This window comes from Anabrus simplex, chromosome 3 (assembly GCF_040414725.1).
Source record: "Anabrus simplex isolate iqAnaSimp1 chromosome 3, ASM4041472v1, whole genome shotgun sequence".
Lineage (NCBI taxonomy): Eukaryota > Metazoa > Arthropoda > Insecta > Orthoptera > Tettigoniidae > Anabrus > Anabrus simplex.
Window position 1 is genome coordinate 181,016,782 of NC_090267.1, and position 26,037 is coordinate 181,042,818.

Consider the following 26,037-nt stretch of genomic DNA (forward strand, 5'->3'; position numbering starts at 1 on the left):
AAAATAGCTCATGGCGAATTTTGTACTATACCCTTTTTTCTGATACAGTGAAAAGTGATGGAAATATCAGTGGCAGTCCTGTGAAAGTTTAAGTCCAAGAACTTTTAAATAGCTCTACAGTCTGTAAAGAGAGTCACTGTGGAGATCGTTTCGGCAATGTTTCACAGGCTTTGTACACCTGTCGGTATGTTTCGAATATTGACCCAATACTAGGCTTACTTTCATACCGGAAGAAAGAGATCAAATCAAAATCAGCAAAAATGAAAAGAAATATGAAACTGTAAAAGGCCCCAGAGTGTGAGGAAGTGAGACCCTCATGACAAGCCCCTGAGCGGGAGTGGCACGTCCACTTATGTGCCTCAGAATCTGTGGAACAGTGAGAGGAGTGGAAAAAATGTAATCATGCACGTTATGTGATTGTCCCGTTAATGACGGGTATTGCAGCAAGTGTCTACATAAACAAAGGATTTATGAGCAAATGGAAAAGAGGCCAATGAAGACTGGGTATACAACAGATAGACCTGGTTAAGAACAGCATAAAGTAATAAGATTTAAATTGGAATATGGTGATGTATGAGGAAGGATGGTGGAAAGATATACAGTTATTCCTCATTAAAACACCATACTAATGTATTAGCAGAACAAAAACCAAATATATGGTTTGTAATTTTGGCCCTACTAAAAACTACGCACCAAATGAAGATGTGATGTTTGGTGGTACCAAACTCCCTAGAATAAACAAGTTGAAGCACCTGAAATCTTGTTATTTCAGAAGATGAGAAGACAGACGCTGATATTATACAAAGAAAAACCACAAACTGAAGTAAATATCACTCACAAACCAGAGTTTTAGGCGATGCAAGAATGCCTGTTAGAACAAAAGGCAAAATTTACAAAGTAGCTTATCCATCCCTATGGGGTAAAGAGAATGAGGCAAACCTGTAACCACAGGACTGACGACTGTCCACAAGGATATGAAAAGTTAGGTCTCACTGAAGAAAATGCATTACAAAGGAATAAATGGTGCTTCAATATTCAGAAAGCCGATCCCATATAACAAGAAAAGGTGTGAGAGAAGGAAAAGAAGAAGAAGATATTAATCTACTAATTTATTTATTTATTATAAATATGGAATGAAGTAAGCTTGTCATTTAGATGGAGAATAATGAGGAGTTGTTTCTTTCCTGATTAAAATGTTGTTGTGAAATTCAATGTATCTTGAATCTCAAATGATTTCTTACAATGTTAATTATGAAGTGTTCCTGCAATTTCTTAGTGAGCTTGCAGCACAATCTACAAATACTGTAATGACAAATTTTGGAATGGTTCCCAGTGAATTTAGAGTGACCTGTCACTGCATTGTAAATTGTACTTGTCCACAAAGTATGGTTTGGTTGATTCATAAATGTCTTTGTTGTTTTCTATCAGTTGTGCACATTACTCTTTGAATCAAATCTTAGGGATGACAATTTCCACTTCAGTGTTAGGTCGACTACTCACAATAATACTGATACAACAATATTGCCTTCACTGTCATCAAGGTAGTGGATCTCTTTGTGAACTTCCAGTCTCATAACTTGAACAGCATTAGTCAGCATCATTAGTCAGAGCAATGTTCTGTTGCTTGATTCTCAGCAGTTCTCCCTTAGTCACTTACCAGGACATGTGGTGGTGGTGGTGGTGGTTTTACATTCCACTGACTACTTTTACAGCTTTAGGAGACACATGAGGGAGGGATTCAAATTCATTATGGCAGTGCCTGAAGTGGTTTATGCAGGAGAAATGCTCAGGAAGTGATACAGTAGTACTGGTGCAACCATAGCTATCACTTTCAACATCATTATCATTATTTCCTTTAGAACTTGAAAGGCTGCCTTTCTACCATCCAATATTTGACAGTTGGTGCCTCACAGAACGGTTGCACTCCTTTACCTTTCAGCAGCTAAGCATACTGCAGGGTATATTCTTTATGTCTCAGATGTCGCAGCTGTGAAATGTTTGCCTGCTTCAAATGGATTTATCTTCAGTTCAGTGAGACAGTGGCTTTGAATGTACTCATAGTTCCTAATGGTGTTGGGGCTGCTTTTAAGTTGTTACTTATAATGAACTGTTGTAGGAGCACGTTCCAAGAGGCTCGGAGGATTTATAGCACACAGCATGCTGTTAGGCATGTCACTCAGGATTTGCAGTATTTAGTGGAGCATTTTATTATGTTATCCAATTTAAAAAGTTGGAATGTATCAACTTGTATCCAGGATTTTCATAAGAAGGTGGAGTATGAATTGAAAAAGATATAAAATAATAAATATGTTAAAATTCAAATCATTATTGGCACTACAGTAAAATTAAACTCATGTCCTCATCCTAAGGTGGTACAGCTCTTTTCAGGTACACCTCCAATGGACGTGAGTCACATGTACCATTTTAACCATATATAAAATCTCTGGTAGAACCAGTGATTGAACCTGGGCCTCGGAGGATAGCACCTGATAGTGCTAACCATTACGCTGTGGATGCAGATGGGACATTAGTTATACAGAAGAATAATGCATCATCAGAGATGATACATGAAATAAAAACTGGACTAATTCTGATGAATATGCTGTTTGTAGACTTTGTTCAAGGTGCAGAATCATTTTCTTAAGACACTTGAATGACCTAGAAGAAAGCTTACATAATTTATCAGACCGCATCCATTGAATATATCCAGGTTCAACTTTTCATTCAATGTTTAAACATATTATGGCTTCAGATTATAATTATGGCAGAAAGTCAATTATTTAGATAGATCATAATTTTTTGAATTTTATATATATCCTAACATTTTAGTTTTCTGTTCTAATCCATACTAATACTCATACTAATATTCAGAGAGAATAAAATTTTGACATTTCTGATGAAACACTGAACAAGTCATGGAAGTACTGAATCAATAAATGTTATTATTTACAGGTGGAACAGAGCCGTGTCCTCCAGGTCATCAATTTGTTGTCTCTTCTGGAAGTCAGCAAGCAGCATGTGTGTGTAAAGAAAGCCATATACTGTGGTCCAAGGATGGATCTTGCTACAGACAGTATACACAAGGACCCTGTACAAAGGGGAATTTACTTCTTAACTCAACCAACTGTATACCCCTGCCATGTAGACACGGACGTCTGTACTTTCCAGAAAACAACAGCTGCTATAAAGTGGGAATTAGAGGACCCTGTCCAGAGGGACAAATAGTATTGTTTGAAAACTCAGTTCGCCCATCTGTAGATGGAATATCATATCGTGGAATGTGTGGATGTCCAGTTCCTTCTGATTGCCAAAATGTAGTAGATAAGGATAATGATATAAATGTTCTATGTGACTCTAAAGCAGGACTTGTACAGTTGAATGGAACATGTCATGCACTGTATTCTCAGGGTCCATGTCCTGAACATCAATGGCTTGTACCAGAAAGGGAAGGCAAGCTTCTATGGAATGAACATGGATGGAGAAGGAAACAATCAAAAGTCAAATGTGAATGCAGACCAGGATACAAACCATTAAGAACTAGTAATGGTGAAGGGGGTACAGTTTGCCAGCCTCCTACAGTTACTCTGGCAAGGTACCTTAACCAGAATTATCCGCCTCCTTTAGCAACTTCACAGGCAGTATTTTAATACAAAAAACCAATGAGAAATTACAAATAAGTATTACATCTAGTAATTATGTCTACCCAGGAGCTAACTTAATCATTATTATGAGACTGGATTTGCTCATATTTTCAAGAGATGAATTCTTCTTCTGCTCCTCCTCCTCCAGAGGTACTATCTGTGCACTTTTTAGCGAAAGATTTGTGTACGGGTTTGAGGAGTAAGGAGGGAGCTCTTCCGGTTCCGTTAGTAATGCCAACTGAATGGAAATGAAATCTGAATTGAAACGATAATAAGATCGATCGATATGAATTTTCTAAACCTTTGTTATTTTAAGCCAACAACTGTGTCACACACACATTATATAACATTTCTTGATGCGAATCTTATTCCTAGAGTGAATTCTATAGTTTGGCTTTGCTGTGTAAATAACAACAATACTAGTACGTACAGTGTACGCCAGACGTCGCACAGCGATGCATAAGTGATTCATAGTTTGTGTTTCAAAGATTGCCAGTACGAATCTCGAAGATTGCCGAGGTCAACCGCTTCAGCACTAGGGTGTAAATCTATTGCTAAAAAGTGCGCAGATAGTATACATATTCTACCTATACACTTAAGGTGTCTCCTCAGTCCGTATGTAGCATATACTCTACATGTCACTTTTTTACTTGCAATAATACAAAACAATATCAGGAAAAGATAAATTACGGTAGAAAACTCAATACTTGAGTCGCAATGCAGCATATATGCTACAAGTCATTAAAAAAACTAGCAAAAGATAATTTTCTTTGATGAACATTTTAAAGTTATTTTAGCAAAATATAACGCATTGAATGCGAAAACAGGTTCGGGACTGAAGAGGTTAAGTTAATTTAGAAAATGTGAACAAAATAATTTTAGAAAAAATTAAGTCCTCTTTCAGATAATTTAAAGTTAAAAACTTCATCACTGATCCATATTGAACTAAAAATTACAATGCTAAAAAGAGAAAGATGTTCCACCTATTCAATACAATAATATTGTTGCACAAATTAAAGTAGCAACAGGGTTTAATATGTTATGGGACCGGTTTCGACATATGTCCATTATGGAAAATATCTAACAACAAAGAGGGAAATAAAGAAAGGTGTCAAACATACATCAAATATTTCTGAGAGAAGATTAAAAGGATGAAAGATAAATACTGGGTGACTCAGTAGCGGTGATTGGGAATTAAAAGTGTGGGGGCAAAAAAAAAAAAAAAAAAAAGTGCTACATGAACTTCCATTTTTAATTCTTCAAGAAAAGTGTCCTAAGTGTTACAATTGTGTTGACTTCTTGCCATTTTTGTATCGGCTGATGATGACATGGACATATGTCAAAACCGGTCCCATAACATATTAAACATGTTGCTACTTTAATTTGTACAACAATATGTATTGAATAGGTGGAACATCTTTTTCTCTTTCAGATAAGGTGATTTAGAATTAAGAAATTAAGAAAAAAAGGAAATGACAATTTCTGGATTTTCAAAAAGTCACTAATGATAGGTACGACCTTTTTTCTCAATTTATAGATTGTTAAGAGGAGAATAATTGTGATCAGTTAATTACTTTTGGTTCCTAAATATTTTTTTATTTTTTTTGGCTAGTTGTTTTACGTCGTACCGACACAGATAGGTCTTTAATGGTTAATTTCATGTTTTTGGTCCGTATTGAACTGAGAATAATATATATGTAATGATAATAACAACGTAAACGTTTCCACCTTTTCAATACTAAAATATATTCACAAAATTATAAATTACACAGTACTAGTTTCGACCCATCTAGGGGTCATCATCAGCCGTATTGGAGCAAAGATCACTTTTGGCGAAATCCTAAGAAAATGTTATTTTAAAGAATAACAAGTGAAATGAGATGTTATTATGGTAATAGTTAATAATACAAGGAATATACATACTAAGAGGTTTTTAACAAAGAATAAAGTATAAATGGGGTGTTGTAAAAATTATAATCATGGAAATCAGTAAGTTCTTGTATTGAAATGACATATATAAAATTATATATGGCTTAGGAAGAGGGCTTAAGGTGGGGCTGAAGGGTGCGGGAGAAAGTGTAATTGTCTTGGAAAAGTACCTTTGATTAAATTTACGATTGAGTTTAGGTTGGCTGCATTATTGTTTCTGAGGAAAGTGATAAATAGATTGAAGAGTATGTTGGGTTTCTCTGAGATTTCATTGAGGTTGTGATTGTACTGGTCTAGGTGTATGTAGTAATTTTCCATTATGTTGAGTAAAGGGCCCTTGTTTGCTAATACGAGGATGTCCATCGGCCAACACATGCAAGATTATAACCATAATTTCACCAATATTGAACAAGACATGGACTTGAGCATGTTGTTTGGGACCAGCTGGGGAGAAGAGTCCGTCAGCGCTATCCAGAGACCCTACAGGACCTACGGAACGCCCTCCTGGAAGAATGGGAGATGATTCCTCAACAGGACATTACCGCATTAATCAGGAGCATGCATGAAAGGTTGAATGCCGTCATTGCTGCAAGAGGTGGCAATACACGCTTTTGAAGATGCGAACAGAGGTCCCTGAGATAGTCTCTGAGGTCTGTGAAGTGAAAGTGTGAAGTGTGTAACATTAAAACCTTTATGAGCTTACTCAAAATTTCCTTGAAATGTGCATCTCTCACTTAATTTGTTCAATCTGTTTATAATCTTTTCTTTTCATTATTAGACCGTTAGATGGGACCGTACCACAATATTCCATCATAAGATGGTGGATTAGTATCATAAAAGTGTCATAAAATTAGAATAAATTTCAGTTTTTGAAAGAATTTGAAGTGTTGCGTTTTTCGTGCCGCTCAGTGTAGTTCTTCACTTACAAGGAAAGGGCATGTACCGGGAAATCACAGATCTTACGTCAATTTTACACACACATTAAATGTGCCAAGAGTAACACAATAGCCAAAAACATTTCTTTCAGAAGTTAATTTATGTGACCTACAGAAAGCATTAAAGTTTTTTGAATTTGCGTGCTTGGCTACGCAGGACTGTGGCGCGTGCTGGGTTCACTCACTGAGGGACTGCGCCACTCATCTTCTTTCTTATTCCATTAGTAATTGCGTAGCACATAGCGAAGATGATGTAGTGGCATTAAGGTAAATAATTTAATTGCTGCATTGATTGTGGGGTCAGTAAAGGCAATAGAATAAGATTGCTATGGTGAAAATAAAGGTTAATCAGTATAACAAGATACGTTACACATTAAAGCAAGTTACTCCTTAAAGTTTCAGCAACAATAATGCACGTGGTAGAAATGTTGAAGGCACAAAGCGGTTCTACACTGACCACAACCAAAAGGGTGAGGATAAGGACAAATGGAATATTTTAAGTCACAGCTGTCAAACCAATATTGCACAGGATACTCAAAGGCTCCTGGGTTTCTGGACAAGTTCTGACTTCGGTACCATGCGTACTGCTAATGGCTTTACGTCACACCGACAAAGATAGGTCTTATGGTGATGATGGGATAGGAAAGGGCTAGGAATTGGAAGGAAACGGCCGTGGCCTTAATGCACAGCATGGTGTGAAAATGGTAAACCACAGAAAACCATCTTCAGGGCTGCTGACAGTGGGATTCGAACCCACTATCTCCCGGAGCAAGCTCACAGCTGCGCGGCCCTAACCACATGGCCAACTCGCCCGGTCATGCATACTGACACATGAGATGAAAACGAAGAGACAATAGTTGGTGGTATGTCAGAGATTGAATTTTCAAGATGGTGTTGCTCTGCGCAAAACTGAAATCCAAATTAAATAATCGAACGGTGTGTCAGATAATCTACGTAAAAAGCCTTTCCATACTCTAAACCTGTATACATCTAGTGGTTGACAGTAAGCTGTGGCACCATCAGCTGTACGATATCTCCATTTTGTGTAAACTTATGTACAGAAAAGGAATCTAGAATAAGCGCAACTTTACTGGATGGTGTATTTTGCTTGAATACGTCATTAAACCTATCGTTCACTTGTATAATTCCTATTTTTCTTGATTTAGTGCAACCAACAAGAATATTTTCATGTGAAAACATTTTTTTTTTTTCCACCATCTTATGAAACTTACCTTTCAACTCTCTTAAAGTGATGCATAGGTCCCATAAGTTCGCCACTTGCAGTATCTCTCGGCATTATAATATAATTGTAGGTGGTGGACACCACAGATTACAGAAACTGATTTCCCCTCCCCCCCCCCTTTTTTTTTTTTTGCTAGGGGCTTTACGTCGCGCCAACACAGATAGGTCTTATGGCGACGATTGGATAGGAAAGGCCTAGGAGTTGGAAGGAAGCGGCCGTGGCCTTAATTAAGGTACAGCCCCAGCATTTGCCTGGTGTGAAAATGGGAAACCACGGAAAACCATTTTCAGGGCTGCCGATAGTGGGATTCGAACCTACTATCTCCCGGATGCAAGCTCACAGCCGCGTGCCTCTACGCGCACGGCCAACTCGCCCGGTTTTTTTCCCTGTTAAAGTGAATGTCCTTCCCGTACACATCTCCAGGCTGAACTCACTCTGATCACTGTTACACACGTTTTCAGGGCCGTAGGATTCTATATCAGATTTAACTTCTTCTATGAATATTTCTGCTGCTGCTGAAGTTTCTACTTCTTTGTTAGTCTGCTTTTTCGTCATTACAGTTGTTATTTTCCATACCATTGTGCTTTTTCAACTTACGTACCCATGTGTAGCATGCATTAAACTCTGTGCATTGTTCTTCCTTAACAACTTGCATACTCCGCTGCTGGATAGTGAAATTGTGAATTATTCCATTATTTTGGTGGGCAAAATCTATGATTTTCTGACAGTATATGCTATTTCCCTCAATTTGTTGTAGTGCGTCCCACTGTTCTTTACATGCTTTTCCCACATATATCTTTTTTGCTTTTTATACAAAAGAACTTTTGTTTCACCGACGAAAACAAAAGCGGGCCCTGCTTACTACTTCTCCAACATTGAACAGTCTTCCCTTTTAAGCATATGTCAGCATGGCCTCAAATCACTTTTGGACAGTGCGAGTTGTGGGTAAGGCATGAAGTAGCAGCCTGTCGATGAGTGAACCCAACACCCAGTGCAATACTACGTAGTTGAGTGCTTCAATTCAAACATACGAATTTTAACACTTTCTATAAGGTCGCACAAATTAATTTCCAAAAGAAGTATTTTGGCCATTGTGTTATTCTTGGCTCAAGTGTGTGCAAAATTTATGTAAGATCGGTGGTTCCCCATACCGCATTAATCATGCTGTATAGCTGTGAATGTTGGGCTAATAAGAAAAAGGATGAACATAGGCTTCATGTGGCTGAAAAGAGAATGTTGAGATGAGCATGACGAGTGACCAGTTTGGTCAAAATCTGAAATGATGTCATTTGTACATTTCTGAGAATGACACTAATCTCAGATGAAAAGAAAATCAACTGAGACAGTTTGGACACTTTGAAAGAAGATACAAAGAAAACATGGTGCAAAGGGTGAACAGGTTGAAGGCAGCAGAAAGTATGTCACCACTAGGTAAACGAAAAGCAAGGTGGAAAACTCACTTGGACTAATGCAAAGCTGATCCTAATAGGATACAAAACAGGAATTATGAAAGGATCACATGTAGGAGGAAACCTTATCTGAGAGTGGAAGGGCTTAGAAAAAAAAAAGCCAACTAAATATAACTGCTGAACCTGACTTTTATTTCATTAGACACTGTTATTTTTGCTTACATTTGGTCTAATTCATTTTGTATCCTGTACACACGATTCAGCAACTCCTCTACCTTTCCCTAACTTGGATATAATTACAAAATCATAGGCAAATAGTTGTTTTTAAATTTCTTACCCTTGAAACTGTAATCCTTTTCCAAACATATCTTTGATTTCTTTCACTATATTCTACTGCATACATTAAAATGTTCAGGAAGGCTGTAAAATACAACACTGTTAATTGCTTTGTTAAGCCAGTTTTCTGACTGATTTTTACATCTGACTGGAACCTCTTGAAGACTAACCTAAGTTTTAACAGTATTATTCCTGATGCAATATTAGACCAGGAAATCATCCAAGCTCCTATGATCACAGGGAGATCAGTTACTATCCACGAAACTTTTCGTGATACTTCGTTTTATGGGAGTGAGCGGCAAGGAGGGAGCTTTAACTGTTCCAGTAGAACTGCCAACTGAATGGAACTGAAATCTGAATTGAATCGATAGTGTGATCGATATGAATTTCCTAGACCTTTATTATCTAAAGGCCATAATTGCATCACACGTGCCTATATGTCACGTTGTGACTTTGTTATTTAGTATCCGTAATTACAAGAGGATACCCAAAAATAACCGGAATAACATTGTCGTGGGTGAAGCTTGTGTAGTACACACTTCTGCCACTAGGCATGTTTAGCACAACTCACTGCCAGTTCAGTGCCGCCTGTGTTGTTGATCTGGCTTGTTCTGTTCATCTGCAGAAGGTATGCAGCAGGAATAATCTCATTCGCAAACTCACACACACAACATGGGGAGCACAGCCTAATGTCCTCCGTACATCTGCCCTTGCTCTGTGTTTCTCTGCTGCAGAGTATGCTGCTCCAGTCTGGAGGAATTCTGCTCATACAAATCAAGTGGATGTTGCCCTCCATGAGACAGGTCGCATTGTTACAGGCTGCTTACGACCACCTCCTGTTCATAAGATCTTTCCACTTATGGGAGTAGCACCTCCAGATGTTAGGAGACAAGTTGCAGCAGAGATTGAGAAGAAGAAGCAAGAAACAGATCCAAGACATCCAATGTTTGGACTTCACGCCCACCCATCAAGATTGAAATCGAGGAAGAGCTTCCTACAAACAAAAACGTCAATCCCATCATCAGCCGAATCTCAGCGAAAGAAGCTCTGGAGAAGGAAGTCGCCTGTAGGATTATGGAATGTGAAAGAGAAGCCAGCTGCAGAACATCATCTTCAGTACGGATATTGGAAGACACTTAACAGATTAAGATCTGGAGTGACACGTTATAAAACCAAGATTTGTGTGAGTGTGGTGAAAAGCAAGATCAGGGATACCTTCTCACCTGTAGAAATCTGCCTAAACCATGTAGTATGAAGGATTTGGTGGAAGCCAATGAATGTGCAATCTCGACAGTTGAATACTGGAGAGACAAAGTGTAAATAGAGTATTTGTAAATATATTGTAGTGATTTCGGACACGGATAAATAAAAAATCTGCAGTCATTATTTTTGCTAGCGCTGTTTTGTTCTTCTTTCATTTTTTATGATGGCAAGTTTAAGTGAACAACGTGCAAACCTTTTATTGGGAAGTTTTAAGAAGATTGCGCAAAAGTATTTGTCAAAAAGACACGATTTGTGGCAGACAGGAGATTGGTTTGTCCACCACAACAATCCACCTGCACACACAGCCATCTCTGTTAGACAGTTAGAGCCTGACCCGGCTCCACGCAACTTTTTCGTATTTCCACGCATGAAAAGGGGCACGAAAGGACACCAATTTGACAACACTGAAGAAGTCAAGAAAAAAAAAATAAACGAGAGAGGAGCTGTCAGCCATTTCTAAAGATGACTGCAAAAAATGTTCTGAACAGTGGAAACACCCATGAGACAAATGTATTAGTTGTAACGGAGAGTATTTTGAAGTGGATAAGGTTGTTTTGGAGAAAAAAAAAGAAAAAAAAATTAGCTTTTAAATTTTTTTTTTGGTAGCCCCTTGTATACCAATCTAAAGAAAATACATATACTGGTCTGCCTCTTTTTTTTTTTTTTACCATGGGTAAATGATTTAATATTCTTAATTGTAGAAACAGATTTTTTTGCATATGTGGCAGTTCCTTCAATCATCTTACTGAGGGAGAAGAGCAACTGTTTATTTTATTTTCCTCTATCAAAGCAATCTACTATTTTCCTGTCCTTACTGTGTATAGCCTTGAGGTACATTTCTAAGTTGGAGTTCTACGGTGTTCCTGTGATGTACTTGGATTTTCCTCAGTCATTGTAATAGGTATCAAAAGTTCAGTTTTCACCTATATTCCTTCTCTTTGCTGTATAAATAACAATAATACTCAAAGTTTTGAGATTACAGCGCCAGACATCTCATGGCAATATATAATCGATTTATTTTTGGTGTCGTAGGTTGCCAATCCACATCTCTGAGATAACTGAGGTCTACTGATTCAGCACTAGGGAGCTGAAGTGTCGCTAAAAGTTCCGCGGATAGTAGTTCATCTAACCACTCAGTTTCTTTAAAGTGCTATTGTAATGAAAGGATTGGATTTTCCTTGATGTCACAGACAGAAACAAATTTAAACACTGTTCTAAAGGTTCTGTATTTTATTTCCTAGTCTGAATATTCTTTCCTAGTGTGTAGTGCAGATACCTTTAGATAAACAACTGAATCTGTCATTGTTTAAAGGCACTTAATGAATATTTACTGAATCAAGGTAATTGAAATAAACCTTTCCTCACTCTATTGTCAAGATTTCATGCTATTCTGTGAAGGCAATACTGTACTCAATGCTTGGTTGGTTTAACCCTTCTTGAAATTGAAAGAGAAATTAGGAAAGTTTCCGAGATTTTTTAAGCAATAAATCACAAAGTTAAGAACAAGGTTTATTTTTATGACAAATGAAGACCTTACTGTTGCCAATAATGCATATTACTATGTTTTCATTACAAGGCTACACAACAATAGACAAAAGCAAAGGCAAAAATTTAGTGACAGTTCTCTCAATGAACATTAAATTCAGCTGCTGGTTTTCCATTTAAGAAAAGTACAAACATAATTCCTTTTAATATGACCCAATGTGTCTATCTTCATGAAATAAGATTCAATCAAAATGTAATTTCCATTAAAAAACTGATTTAATAACTTCTAAAAATGAACGATAAAGGTACAGTATAGGAATACTTTCTAGAGAACCTTCCTTTTTCCTTCCTCATGGCTTTTCCTAATAACTTGTGGCCAGTACTACATGTGGATTAAGCCCAGTTTTACGGCTCGATGCCTTTATGATGCCTACCCTATGTGGAGAGATGTATTCTCTACTGCATGTTTCCGAGGTGGTTGCTAGTGCGATGTGTTGTATGTGAATGAAGATGTGTCTATTAAGACAAACAAAAACACCCAGCCCTTGAGCCACATGATTCAACAAGACATGACTAAATTCCTTGGTGTGACCAGGAATCCAACCTAGGTTACTCTGAACTGAAGGCTACTACACTGACCATTTAGTCAGGAGCTAGACAGGAATATTTTCTGGAGACTAATTCACTCACACTAAATATTATACAGTACCTATAAAAGCCCTCCATTCTCTACCTATAGTCCCAATTCCTCTGCATACTAAACACATTTTATTTTAATTTCTACTGTTACATCTACAACTGCAAATCTTTGACAGAATCTGTCATATCCTCTTCCGACCCAATGTCCACATATGTGGACAAATATGTTTTATTCTCTGACTAACAATGAAATTCGAATTTCCCTCCAATTTTACTTTGAGTGTGTTCTCAAAGGATCTCTCTTTAAACTTCACTGTTTTTCAAAATTCTATAACCTCCTTGGTAGCACCCAGCAAGTTGGCGGGAAGTAAAGACATGGATACATCACAGGACAGCCGAATTACAGGTAAATGCTTGTTAATACTTCATTTACGGGCTTGTCTGATAAACTCTTTCAGTTAGTTTCTGGTAATCAAAGTCACGAACTGACGAATAATGCAGAAATGTATTATTGTTTTTATTTGGTGTCGACTGTATGTGCATGCAAATTATTTTGTCCACACATGTGGACATTTGGTCTCAACAACAATAGCTGGTAAGACTATTTGTCCACGTATGTGGACATTTGGTCTTACCAACAATAAGTTGCTCAAGGTAATGTAGGGACCATGTTGCCATGGTACCTAATTTAACAAAATCTACAGTAATCTAGAACACACAGGGGAAACTCTCATAAATAATCATACTTATTTAGTTACACAATCAATTTGTTTCTAGGTTTGCCGGTCATCTTCCTCTAGCCATATATGTTAAAGACGTGAAAAAATGCCGAAATCCTGGCTGCAATGAAAAAAGCCGCATTATCTGCATAACATGCAAAGTCTACTTGTGCCGTCTTAAGGACAGCAATTGTTTTGTGCATTTCGATACATAAAAGGGAAGAAAACTTACAGTCTGTTACTGAAATTAAATATGTGTTTCTCTTATGTGTTCATGTCAGCTGATTCAAAAGATACAATACATTTACAATTTATTTAAGTTGACCCCACTCTTTATTGAAGTTAACCCATTATCACACTTAAAATATTAGCGGATTTCACAATTTATTCACAAAAATGAACATGATGCATAGACATAATGCAGACCTAATGTCCACATTTGTGGACAAATTATATTAGAAAAGTCTGAAGTTAAAAAATATAAATACTGGTACATATTGTTCATTTAGGAATATAAGAGCTCAGAAATGTGGATTTCATCATAGTTGTCCACTTGCATGGGCGTTGGGTCTGAAGAGGATATAACTATGCCTGGAGCGTAAACGAAAAAGATTACATTATTCATACCTAATTAAATCCTGTACAATCAAATTAATATCTGCGAGCAAATTACTTCATTGTTCTACTTCACTTGTGGTTGTACTGGTATTTGACACAGCCTTCTAAGATTTCCTTCTTCATTCTAAAATTATTTGTTCCACTTTGTTTCTTTCCTTTCCATGTATCTGCAAGATTTCTTGTTTAAATTCTTTTTTTTGACAGGCTTTCTTTCTTTCTTTCTTTCTGCAAGCTGTCAAGTCTGTGTAATTTTATCAAAATGCATCTTCCAACAACACTGCATAGGAACATAGCTCTGTTACATCTAGTAATGTATCTATATACCACTCCCTTTCATTGTTTGGTTTTAATATCCTTACTATCCATTCCTTGAAGCTATTAACTGGCCATATTCATGCATTATATCATTTCTTTGCTATGAATTTTTTCCATTCTTAATTGCCTATGGATAAGATGTCTTCTTTTGTAAATTACTAGTAGATCTCTTCACCGCCGATGAGGTAATGGTAAAACGAGTGGATTGGCCGTACAGTTAGGGTCGTGTAGCTATGAGCTTGAATTTGGGAGATGGTGCATTCAAATCCCACCATTGGTAGCCCTGAAGATGGTTTTCTGTGGTTTCCCATTTTCGCTTTCATGTGAAATCACCATTAGTGACTGTTGAAGGAACAATGATGGCTCGATGGTGACCACAGAAATGGAATGTTTAAGCAGGACAACGCCCGCCCTCACATGATAGACATGACATCTCCAGGGAAGCTCTCCCAGTCATTACGCTTTTACAGTGCCTTGCCAGGTCCCTGAACATAAGCTCTACTGAACATACGTGGGATATGATGGGTAGACACCTGCACAACTCCACTCAGACACACCAAACTGTGGATGAACTGACCCTCGTAGTGAAACAAGCATGGGCCATAATTCTGCACGCCTAATTTACTCTATCCTATGCAGGATTCAGCAGTATATTGCAGCTCAGGGTGGGCACACCATGTTCTCACTGGTGTCCACGTGTGCTCAGAGAGACACCTAATATGTAATCATTGCATCACTGCCTCACGCCTGTCCAATATGCACACTTGGAGCATATACACCCTTTCATTTTCCTTAGAGTATATTACCTTCTCATATCCTTTTATTATATTTTCTATGTTGGAAGTGATGATATGAATCAGCACCACGCAGCCTTTGCTGTTGACCTTGACTTACCTACGTCACCTTGCTCCTGTATCATAAACACACCTGAGCAGTTCTAGTTTCTACTGTGATATCAATCGCTGCTCAATCTGCACAAAACAATATCTTCTTTACTCGCCCAATAGCAGTATGCTGTACCCCATAGTTTTCCTAATAGTCTAAACCTCTCTTCGCTATAACCTACCATTTGTGGGAATCCATAAAAGGAACTTATGATCTATTTTTCTCCCCAATTTTCTCTCATCTTTTGAGTACCATTAATCTAAAATACAGCCATTCTCATTCAGCTTACTGACTCAGAAACTGTTTGGGTTGGACTAGACAAATTTCACTGAAACTTGAATGATATATCCTAATTTTAATCTAATAATATTTTACCATAAAATCAATGCTCTTTTTCTTTGTTCTTTCTAGTGGTTTAATTCCGCATTAACACATCAAAGGTTTTTGGCAAGGTATGGATGGGAAAGGGGGATTAAGGAGGTAGTGGCCGTGACCTTAATTAAGGTACAGCCCCAGCATTTTCCTAGTGTGAAAATGGTAAACGACGGAAAACCATCTTCAGGGCTATCAATGGTGGGATTTGAATGCACCATCTCCCAAATTCAAGCTCACAGCTACACGACCCTAACTGCACGGCCAATCCACTCGTTTTACCATTACCTGATTTCATGCACTACAAAACTATATTATTAATATAAAGAGTATGTGAATATGCCATATCTCAATATTAGAGTTAATAATAATGTCGTGTGGCTATTTCTAGCTGAGTGCAGCCCTTGTAAGGCACACCCTCCGACGAGGGTGGACGGCATCTGCCATGCGTAGGTAACTGCGTGTTAATGTGGTGAAGGATAGTGTTATGTGCGAGTTACAGGGATGTTGTGGACAGAACAAACACCCAGCCCCTGGGCCATTGGAATTAACCAATGAAGGTTAAAATCCCCGATCCAGCCAGGAATCGAACCAGGGACCCTCTGAACCAAAGACCAGTACGCTGACCATTCAGCCAACGAGTTGGACAATATTAGAGTTTATATCATCATCATCATCATCATCATCTCCCTTTATCCAGCTGTAGCCGGCTAGGGGCAAATATGGTTCCTCTCCACTTTCTTCGGTCTTTCCACCACTCCTCCTCCAACACTGCGTCCCAGTCCAGGTTTCTTTCTATAATGCTGCGTTGGATGGTATCCTTCCATCTCAATCGTGGTCATCCACGGCCTCTCCTTCCTTGGATTTGCATTTCCATCACCTTTTTTGGCATTCTTTCGTCGCTCATTCGGTTTATGTGCCCAAACCATCTTAGTCGGCTCTTCTCTATTCTATCATTCATTTTTTCCACTCCAATTTCTTCCTGATTTTCTCATTCCTTATTTTGTCCCGTCTACTCTTCTGTATCATACTCCTCAAGAACTTCATTTCGGCTGCCTGTATTCGACTCTCATCCTTCTTTGTCATTGTCCAAGTTTCTGCTCCGTAAGTTGTTATGGGTACGTAATACATCTTGTACATAGTATCCTTTGCTTCCGTTGGTACATCTTTGTCCCATAACATGTTTCTTACACTATGATAGAAACAACTTCCAGCTTGAATCCTTTACTAATCTCAGCATCCAGTCGAGCATTCTCCATTAATTCACTCCCCAGGTATTTAAACGTTTCCACTACTTCCAGGGGCTTGTCTGCAAGACTAATCTGACCTTTCCCTTCTTTCTCCCCTCTAGTCATAACAAGAGTTTTACTCTTTTCTACACTTATTTTCAATCCACATTCTTCGATCTTTCCATTCACCGCATTCAACTGTTCTTGAACCTTCCTGTCGTCTTCTCCCCAAATCACAATATCATCTGCAAATAACATCATGTTCATTTCTCTTCCTCCATATGCTGCTTTTGCTGTTCTCATGATGTCACCCATTACTATTGTAAACAGGATTGGTGATAGAACACTTCCCTGTCTCAGCCCACTAGTTATTTTGAACCAACTTGTCCTGCCAACTTGTGTTTGCACGCAACTACAACATTCCTTATACAATGCCATGATCATTTTTATTAATCCCTGTCCAATTCCTTTTTGCACCAGACCGTCCCAAACTTTCATCCTGGGGACACTGTCATATGCCTTTTCAATGTCAATGAATGTCATCACCATATCATTCCCGTACTCCCAATGCTTTTCCATTAGTTGTCTCATAATGAAAATGGCTCTATTGTTGACCTTCCACTTCTGAAACCAAACTGATTTTTATCTGATTCTCAACCATCAACCTTATTCTATGGATGATAAAATATTATACAGTGTGAAATGTTCGTCATCTACATATAAACGTACATGATATTAATAAAACACTTTTATTAGTACAAACAAGGAAATTCTGAATTACTCGTCCTACTCACTCGCACAGCAATCACTGCCTTCAATACACCAGTATTCCATTTAAAACTGCAGCAACAAATTATTTTTTTAAGCAAGTGTACATTATTTTACAGCAGAATTTTACGGATATATTATTCATTACCATTGAGTTTGATGTCACAACTGATCGAACAACCAATTGCCATTGATCTGCTGTCACATTAGATTCCCTATCAAATCGTTACCTTGTCTTTGCTTAAATGATTTCAAAGAACTTGGGAAATTTATCAAACATTTCCCTTGATAAATGGATTCAAGTAAAAGGCCATAATTAGGATCTACAAATCTCACTTCGAATTTCCCACATACCCACTCCGTAGTCTTGTTTAAATCCCAGATCACCCTCCAGTCAGTATCTGCCCTACACAATAACAAGCTTCTCCTCCACTGTCGTAACCAGATCCCACACATCCCCAACTATGTGAGTAACTATTCCTGCTTGCCTTACGTTGTTCGTACCAATGTGAAAAACCGTCACCTTCCCCTTATCCTCCTCCTTCCCACCTACTTTCCTCAACATCTGCTATAATTTAATTTCTGGATAACACTCTAACCTATTTCCCTTTCTTCCATATACTTTCCCCAAATGCCTAACATTAGAGGCACTCATGACCAGAACTCAACACCATCCACCTCATTAGATCCCCTCCTATCCTGCTCTCCCTTTACTTTCCTGACAGCTGCAGAACCTACTTCCCTCCTCCCTTCGCTCCCTCTCATGACCCTGTTTTATCTCCCTCTTCTCATCCTCTATTCTAAGTCACTTTTCTACCCATCCCTTTCCCCTTGCCATGTACCTCCTCTGTAACACTTCCCTGTTTCCCATCTTACCTCCACTGTTCTTCCTGCAGTGACTCATACCAATTCCTCACTGAAACTTCTCCAGAACTCACTCTCTGATGTGTACCCTTAGACTTCATTTTCCATTCCCTTAAAACATGAACCTACATGTCTTCCACAGCTTCTCCCCTTCCTTTCCCTGCCTCTTGCCTACCTATTCTATCCTGTATAGTGACGGAGGGAGACCTACAATCATTCCTATCCTCTGTTAAAAGCCTAATTATCTTCCTCAAACTTGCTATCCCTTCCTTCATCTTCCTTACTGCCACTCACATCCACACACCCACACTCCCTATACCTGCCTCCCTTAGCCATTCCTGTATCTCCTTCGCTTGAATACTTATGCAATATACATCTAAGACACCTAATTCTGTTCTATAGCAACCAGTTACTAGGCCATCCAGCTGTTATCTGTGCTTCACAAACAACAGGAATTCACACCATAAACCATGACCTGCATTGTCAAAGAGATAAAATATGCTAGTACTACATCGCAAAGCAATACAGAATGGGAACATTCTAAAAGTACCAATAAAGAATATAATAAATGTAATTCAGTGTGCCATTTACTGTAGAGAGTTAATAACAAGTATTTATTTACTACTGTATTTACTGCTGTATTTATTTACTACTAATTTTCCTTCCACATCAGAAAGTCACATGTCATTTAAATCAAAACCAGAGTTGGAAACTATTTGAGTAAAATTAATTGAGTTACTTGTAATGATTACATTCTTAGTCACTTTTAATTGTAATCTTTACCTTTTACAACTTTTTACAAAATGTAATTTTTACTTGTAATATATATTTCTTGGAAAACAATATAATTGTACTTTCTTGTAATTGATATACTTTGCACAGGAGAAGAAATGTGAAAAAAATAAATTATGGTGAAGATAACTTGTTCAGTTCTACTAAAAGCAGAACCAGTAGTTTCACTGGTTCTGGAATGTGTACTTTCCTACCTGTCCAGTATTTTCAAAGACATTCCAACGATGTTCTTCAAATTAAACATGCCCATGTACAGCATCCCTTCAATAAAAGCAAATATATACTTCTCCCTTCAGATGTCGAGGATTACTGGTGAATATTTTAAGAGACAATTTATTTATTTGCAAAGTAAATGGAAAATAATTTTAAATGCTAAAATTCACAACGTAAAATAAAGATGATGGAAAAATATAATTTTGATAATTCCAAGGTAACAGCATGTTTAGTCTCGCCTAGTGATGATAGCCACTTAATGGCTCTATGCTAAGAAATAAAAAACCCACACAATACAAAATGAAGTAATCTATTCCTTTTTTTTTGCAAGCTTTTGTATTACTGCAGCCGCAAACAAGAAAAAACTCAGTGATATCTTTACGACGAACCTATGTAAAGTAAGTAGAAGTCCGCTATAGCGAGTACGGCATATAACGAGAACTCCGTTATAGCGACGCCTTTTCTCTGTCCCTTCAAAATTCCTATATTAAACTGTGTATCATCCTTCGGTTACAGCGAGAACCCTATCACTGGCGCATCCGTTATTACGAGCGATTAAGCGCGCGCAATTTTTCCCGTTTCCAATATTTATGCACCTCAGCGATGATACTGCATGCGATCGATTACCCTCGGCATCGTTTCCTCGCTATGTGCACTAGCGATTTCTCTCGTCGACATTCGAAGGCGATGTCGGAGCCAATTAGTAATACCCGTCCACAGCTATTCCGTAAAGAAAACTTGAAATGAAAGAGAACATATTTTCGTAATAAATGCGTAAATAACGTGTCCGATAACGGTTGTTAACTCGTTAAAAATTAAGGCTGACTAAACGACCGCTTAATTTTGAGGCTAAATACTGCAATTAAGTAAGAATGGGATTCACCTCGAGATATGGCAGAGTGCTTAATTGATTTCAGAGATTACTTTATATTTTGTCGCGTCTGGTTAAATTACGGAAAGGCTATTATGAAAATTTATAGCGAGAAAGTTATAATTTCTCTACTGGCGCTTGAAGTGTGTTTTTATCATACGTATAGTATGGTTAAGCACCGCCGTCTCAATCCTATATACTGCCTGCTCTATGCTATGCGTTTAACATGCTTCTCAGCGTGAGCTCTTAGTGTCACGAACCTCCGCTAGGGGCGCGAGCTAACGCACCCAACTTATCTCCGTACCCACGTTATTGTGTTCCAGTGCGTTTGCATCGAGCATTTATGTGTGTGTCTCTGGTTGTAAAAGGATTAATTGTTGTGTTCCCCCCTGTATATCAAAGCAGGAAATCCACATTCTTCAGGTGTGAGGATTCCTGTTATCCCCCCAAGTAAAGAATTTTGGGAAAATTGGCTTAACGCTATATCAAGGCAAGGATCAACCAAGGCTAATCAAAGGATTCCATCCGATTATTCTCGTGTTTGTAGCCTGAATTTTCGAGAAGGAGATAAAAGATAAAACTAAAATAAAAATATATTGAAGCCAGAGAGCGTGCCTAGTCGGTCTTCGAATTAACCCCATTACCTTCAAACCAGAAAAATAGCTCCACGAAAAACCAGACAGCGACAAGATATTTCTTCGGAAGAAATATTGATGAAACAAGCTCTTCAACCACAGGAAATATATTGGATGACGAGTACGAAATTCATTTGAACAACGATGTATCAATCCAAGTCAGTATTCCAACGAGTAAGAATGACAGCAGTGATCAAAAAATCAGACATTAGAATCTCCGATCAAGAATCTGAGACTGCGATAACATGTGATGACTAACCATAATGACGTTAAAAGACTACAGAGACAATTCGAAGACAACCCAGAAATTGATCGTCTGAATAAAGTAAAGGAAGCAGCCAAATATAAAGGAAAAACGACCGTCTTTTAAAATCAAATCCATAATTTTCGCAAGACAAAATCCGGGCAGTCAGAACAAATCACGCGGTACTATGTGGCGTGGGGAATATTATCCCAAACGGTTACGTATATGGCAGGACTCCTGGTCTAGTGTCAGCTCCGTCACAACGTACTCTGGACAGGTAGCCTAAATGGAAAATGTTCTGTCGGAATTTCTCAATTAGTGAAGGGAAGACTTAGAGCTGAATGTAAATTTCTCAATTAGTGAAGGGAAGACTTAGAGCTGAATGTAAAACTCACAGACCAACAGAGAGGAGTGTAACAGTGATCGCCGATTAAATGGCTAATTAGGTACGGCTCCTCTACGACCGAACCAGTGACAAGTTCGTTTGCGTGTTCAATGTTGAAGGTGTATGCGGTACAGATAGTGTAAAATTTCCTGCTCTCGCGAATAAACTGTTGTGTTTTCTTGTAATCCGACTTTGAAAGAAGTTCTCTTGTCCTGCTGCCTACTTCCTCGTTAAAGGCTTAGGAGTCTCCGATCTATCTCTTTTAGTTCATAAATTATTACTGTAATGCCTTTCGGCAAAACAATCCAGATTGTGTGTATTTCTATTCACCAGCTGATAAAATACTTACAATGGTTGAACGATGATTTCATCGATTACGTTAAAATAATTCGGTTGGAATCAAAACGTGAAACACTGAAGTGTCTGACTAATGAGACGGCAGATGCTGTTTCGCTAACTGTGAAATCTACAGTGGAATGTGTGTCCTACCTGTTACAAAATCGGTTATTTCATGTTCTCACTAGATGATTTTCTGGAGACGCAATAGAAGCTCTATTTAGTTCAGTGAGATTGGGTGGTGGATTTAATGACATGACGAACGCACGCACTGCATTATGTGCTATAAAACGTATCCTGAAATCTGGTCATGAACAAAAGGTCAGCGAAATAGTGATACGATTTTTTTTTTTTTTTTTGTGTCCACTGCTGGTAAATAACAGTAAATAAAGGACTGAAAAGGTGCTCCGTTACTCGTGTGAAGAACATTCTGAAATTTGTATGTACCATGCAGCAGTGGGATGATCCTAATATATCTACTGTAACTGGTAAGATTTTATATATTTTACGTTTCTATATCTTAAGCCAAGCTCAAATGTGAAATGTTAGTTTCTGTATGTACATTATCTTCTCAATTAGTGACATGTTAAGGATTATTTATCATTTTACATTGGTGTTACGGACCAACTCTCATTTAACCAACATGTGCTCTGGGTGCGGTAAGTGCTGCCATCTGCAATGTCGCTGTAAACGCAATTCTCGCGGCACAGAGCAGGCAGTATACAGAGATCGAGACGGCGGTGGGTTAAGTCAGGATACGTGACGCTGTTTGATTAAGAAAACTGAAACGTTTGCAACAAAATGCAATCGATCATCTTCGGTACCAGTACGGTATAGTTTTCTCACTTTGTGCATTTGCGAGCTCTCTCTTTGACATTCAAAGGCGATGTTGGAGTTGATTAGTAATACCCATCGACTGCTGTTCTCTAAATAAAATTTGAAATGAAAGAGGATAACACGTTTCGTAATAAATGCGTAAATAACGTGGCCGATAGTAGTTGTTAACTCGTTAAAAATAAAGACTGAAGTAAACGATATCTTAATTTTGATGTTGGTACGGAAACTAAGTAAGAATGTGATACACCTCAAGATATGGCCGAGTACATCACTGATTTCAGAGGATATCTTCTCGCGTCTAGTTACGGCTATTTACATGTAAATTTTTCGCGAGGAGGTTATTTCTCTACATGCGTTTCAAATATGTTTTCATGATAGGCTACATATACGGTTAGGTTAGGTTAGGTGACGCTGTTTGAAGAAGAAAGCTGAGGCGTTTGCCACCGAAATCTCTGGAGTGATACCGTATTTTTCCGAACACAAGACTTTTTTCTCTCAGAATCTCAAGCGAAAACTCAAGGGTTGTTGCATTCGCGGCCCAACAGTAAGTTAATGGATACCACTGGCAACTACCGCGGTAACCACGCTGCTTCTTTTCACACGCGCACAGAACTCGTTGACAATAAACGACCGCCTCTTTACTACACATCGCTAGCCGCGACAACCGGTTGTGCAGTGCCTGTGTGTTTCTCAAACCTGCAGAATGGCATCAACACATGCGACCCTTCGAATTCTTAGAAAAGGCATGGCTACTCAGTGGCAGGGTCATAACACGTCTATTGTACTTGATAGTGATGGGCTGCGAGTGGACTCGCGAAGACTCGAGTCTGGGATCGAAAAACTCGAGGTACTCGAGTCCGGACTCGAGGCCGAGGACGCTGGCAGCGTTATCTGCGAGCCGTGTGTGGAAACACGATGCTTAATATTGTAGGTAGGCCAAGGACAAGTATTGGGTCCGTTTCCCAATATGGCACAGTGATATAATTTACAAACTAATGTTGCGATGCGGTACTTAATATCACTTTAAAGAAGTGTGTACAAAGTCGCCCTTTGAAACAGTCGTTAATCCCGAAGCATACACACAGTACCTTACCGAAAAAATAAGTACGATATTATACGGCAGGACAAAATACCGGAGGTGGGAAAAATATAATTGTTATTCTTTGATACCTCACCAAATGCCCAGAGCATTCCTTCAATCAATTGAACGTTGTGGACGTTTAACTAGGGCATTCGTTGTGCTACTGCACAATAATATATACAGCCGAACATGTCCATTATGCCGTATTTACATGAATGTATAGGCCTACACAACAAAACCATGTTGTAACGTAAACTAAGGAACGTGTGGACACAGGTGCTTATGAACCACAGCCCGGCTCCGTGGCTAAATGGTTAGCGTGCTGGCCTTTGGTTACAGGGATCGCGGGTTCGATACGCGGCGGCGTCGCGAATTTTAATCATAATTGGTTAATTTTGCCGACACGGCGGCTGGGTGTGTGTGTTGTCTTCATCATCATTTCATCCTCATTATGACGCGCAGGGCGTCAAATCGAAAGACCTGCATCTGGCGAGCCGAACATGTCCTCGGACTCTCCCGGCACTAAAAGCCATACGCCAGTTCATTTTACCGGCGCACAGTGTGGAATTGTAGGGATCAGGCAGGACAAAAGTACATTTACGACTAATCTATTTATTATTGTACGCTCGTGACTATGCAAAGAATACCTGACCGCAAAGCTTTTAAAGCTGTGTGTGGTATATCCGATCTCTACAATAGTGTGAACATTGCGCCCCTTACCGAACCTTGCTTCTCGCACTGTCAATTGTCTGCAGTGTGTTGAGATGAATCTACGTAACTAGCGACTGTGTTAAGATATTTTTAATGTGAAATAGGGATACAGCTAGATTGTTACCTTTCTTTCTTAATCTGCTTACCCTCCAGGGTTGGTTGTTCCCTCCGACTCAGCAAAGGATCCCACCTCTACCGCCTCAAGGGCAGTGTCCTTGAGCGTGAGACATTGAGTCGGGGGATACCACTGGGGAGAATGACCAGTACCTTGCCCAGACGGCCTCACCTGCTATGCTGGACAGGGGCTTTGGTGAGGGATGGGATAATTGGAAGGGATAGACAAGGAAGAGGAAAGGAAGCGACCGTGGCCTTAAGTTAGGTACCATCCCAGCATTTGCCTGGAGGAGAAGTGGAAAACCACGGAAAACCACTTCCAGGATGGCTGAGGTGGGAATCGAACCCACCTCTACCCATTTGACCTTCCGAGGCTGAGTGGACCCCGTTCCAGCCGTCGTACCACTTTTTTAAATTTCGTGGCAGAGCCGGGAAGCAAACCCGGGCCTCCGGGGCTGGCAGTTAATCACACTGCTCACAATATGCGTATATTTCATGAATGTAATTTATAATATTACGAATGTACTAAATTTACAATGTGTATTTTGTGACAAACCTATGATCTGTAACTAATTTGTCATTGTTTTACCTTGATTTTTTTATGAATCAAGATATTATTGCATTTTGAGTGTAACAAAATTGTTTATTCCATTGCAACATTAACAACAAAATATTTTTGAACGTGTCAATTCGATATAACATTTTCTAATATTTACATTTGTTTTCTGAATCAAGACTAACGTTAAATAAATAAAGACAAAAAGTTTATTCCATTGCAAAATTAACAACAAAATATTTTTGAACGTGTCAATTCGAAATAACATTTTCTATTATTTACATTAGTTTTCTGAATCAACACTAAAGTGAAATAAATAAAGACAAAAAAGGTTATTCCATTGCAAAATTAACAACAAAATATTTTTGAACGTGTCAATTCGAAATAACATTTTCTAATATTTACATTTGTTTTCTGAATCAACACTAAAGTGAAATAAATAAAGACTTGGTCGCAATGATTTTATGTTAACACCGTAACTTATACCTAGAATCCGGGTAAATAGTCCCTTTACGATATCTCATACATTTTGGTATTAACTTCTTATTTCTATTTGATATCTAATATTACATGCATTTAACAGTAATATACTGAAATCTCTGTTCATTGCAG

At 38.5% G+C, this 26,037-nt stretch overlaps 2 protein-coding genes across 2 annotated transcripts in view; one reads left to right on the forward strand and one right to left on the reverse strand.

Annotated features, from left to right (window-relative positions):
- The window catches only part of LOC136866120 (centrosomal protein of 135 kDa), a 670,869-nt gene that overhangs the window by 380,989 nt on the left and 263,843 nt on the right, over window positions 1-26,037 (reverse strand). The window lies entirely within an intron of this gene.
- LOC136866121 (uncharacterized) overlaps window positions 1-26,037 on the forward strand; it is a 65,304-nt gene that overhangs the window by 20,509 nt on the left and 18,758 nt on the right. Inside the window, exon 3 of the mRNA XM_068226613.1 lies at window positions 2,953-3,592. Within this exon, the coding sequence (XP_068082714.1) occupies window positions 2,953-3,592 (640 nt within the window). The remainder of the gene's footprint in view (window positions 1-2,952; window positions 3,593-26,037) is intronic.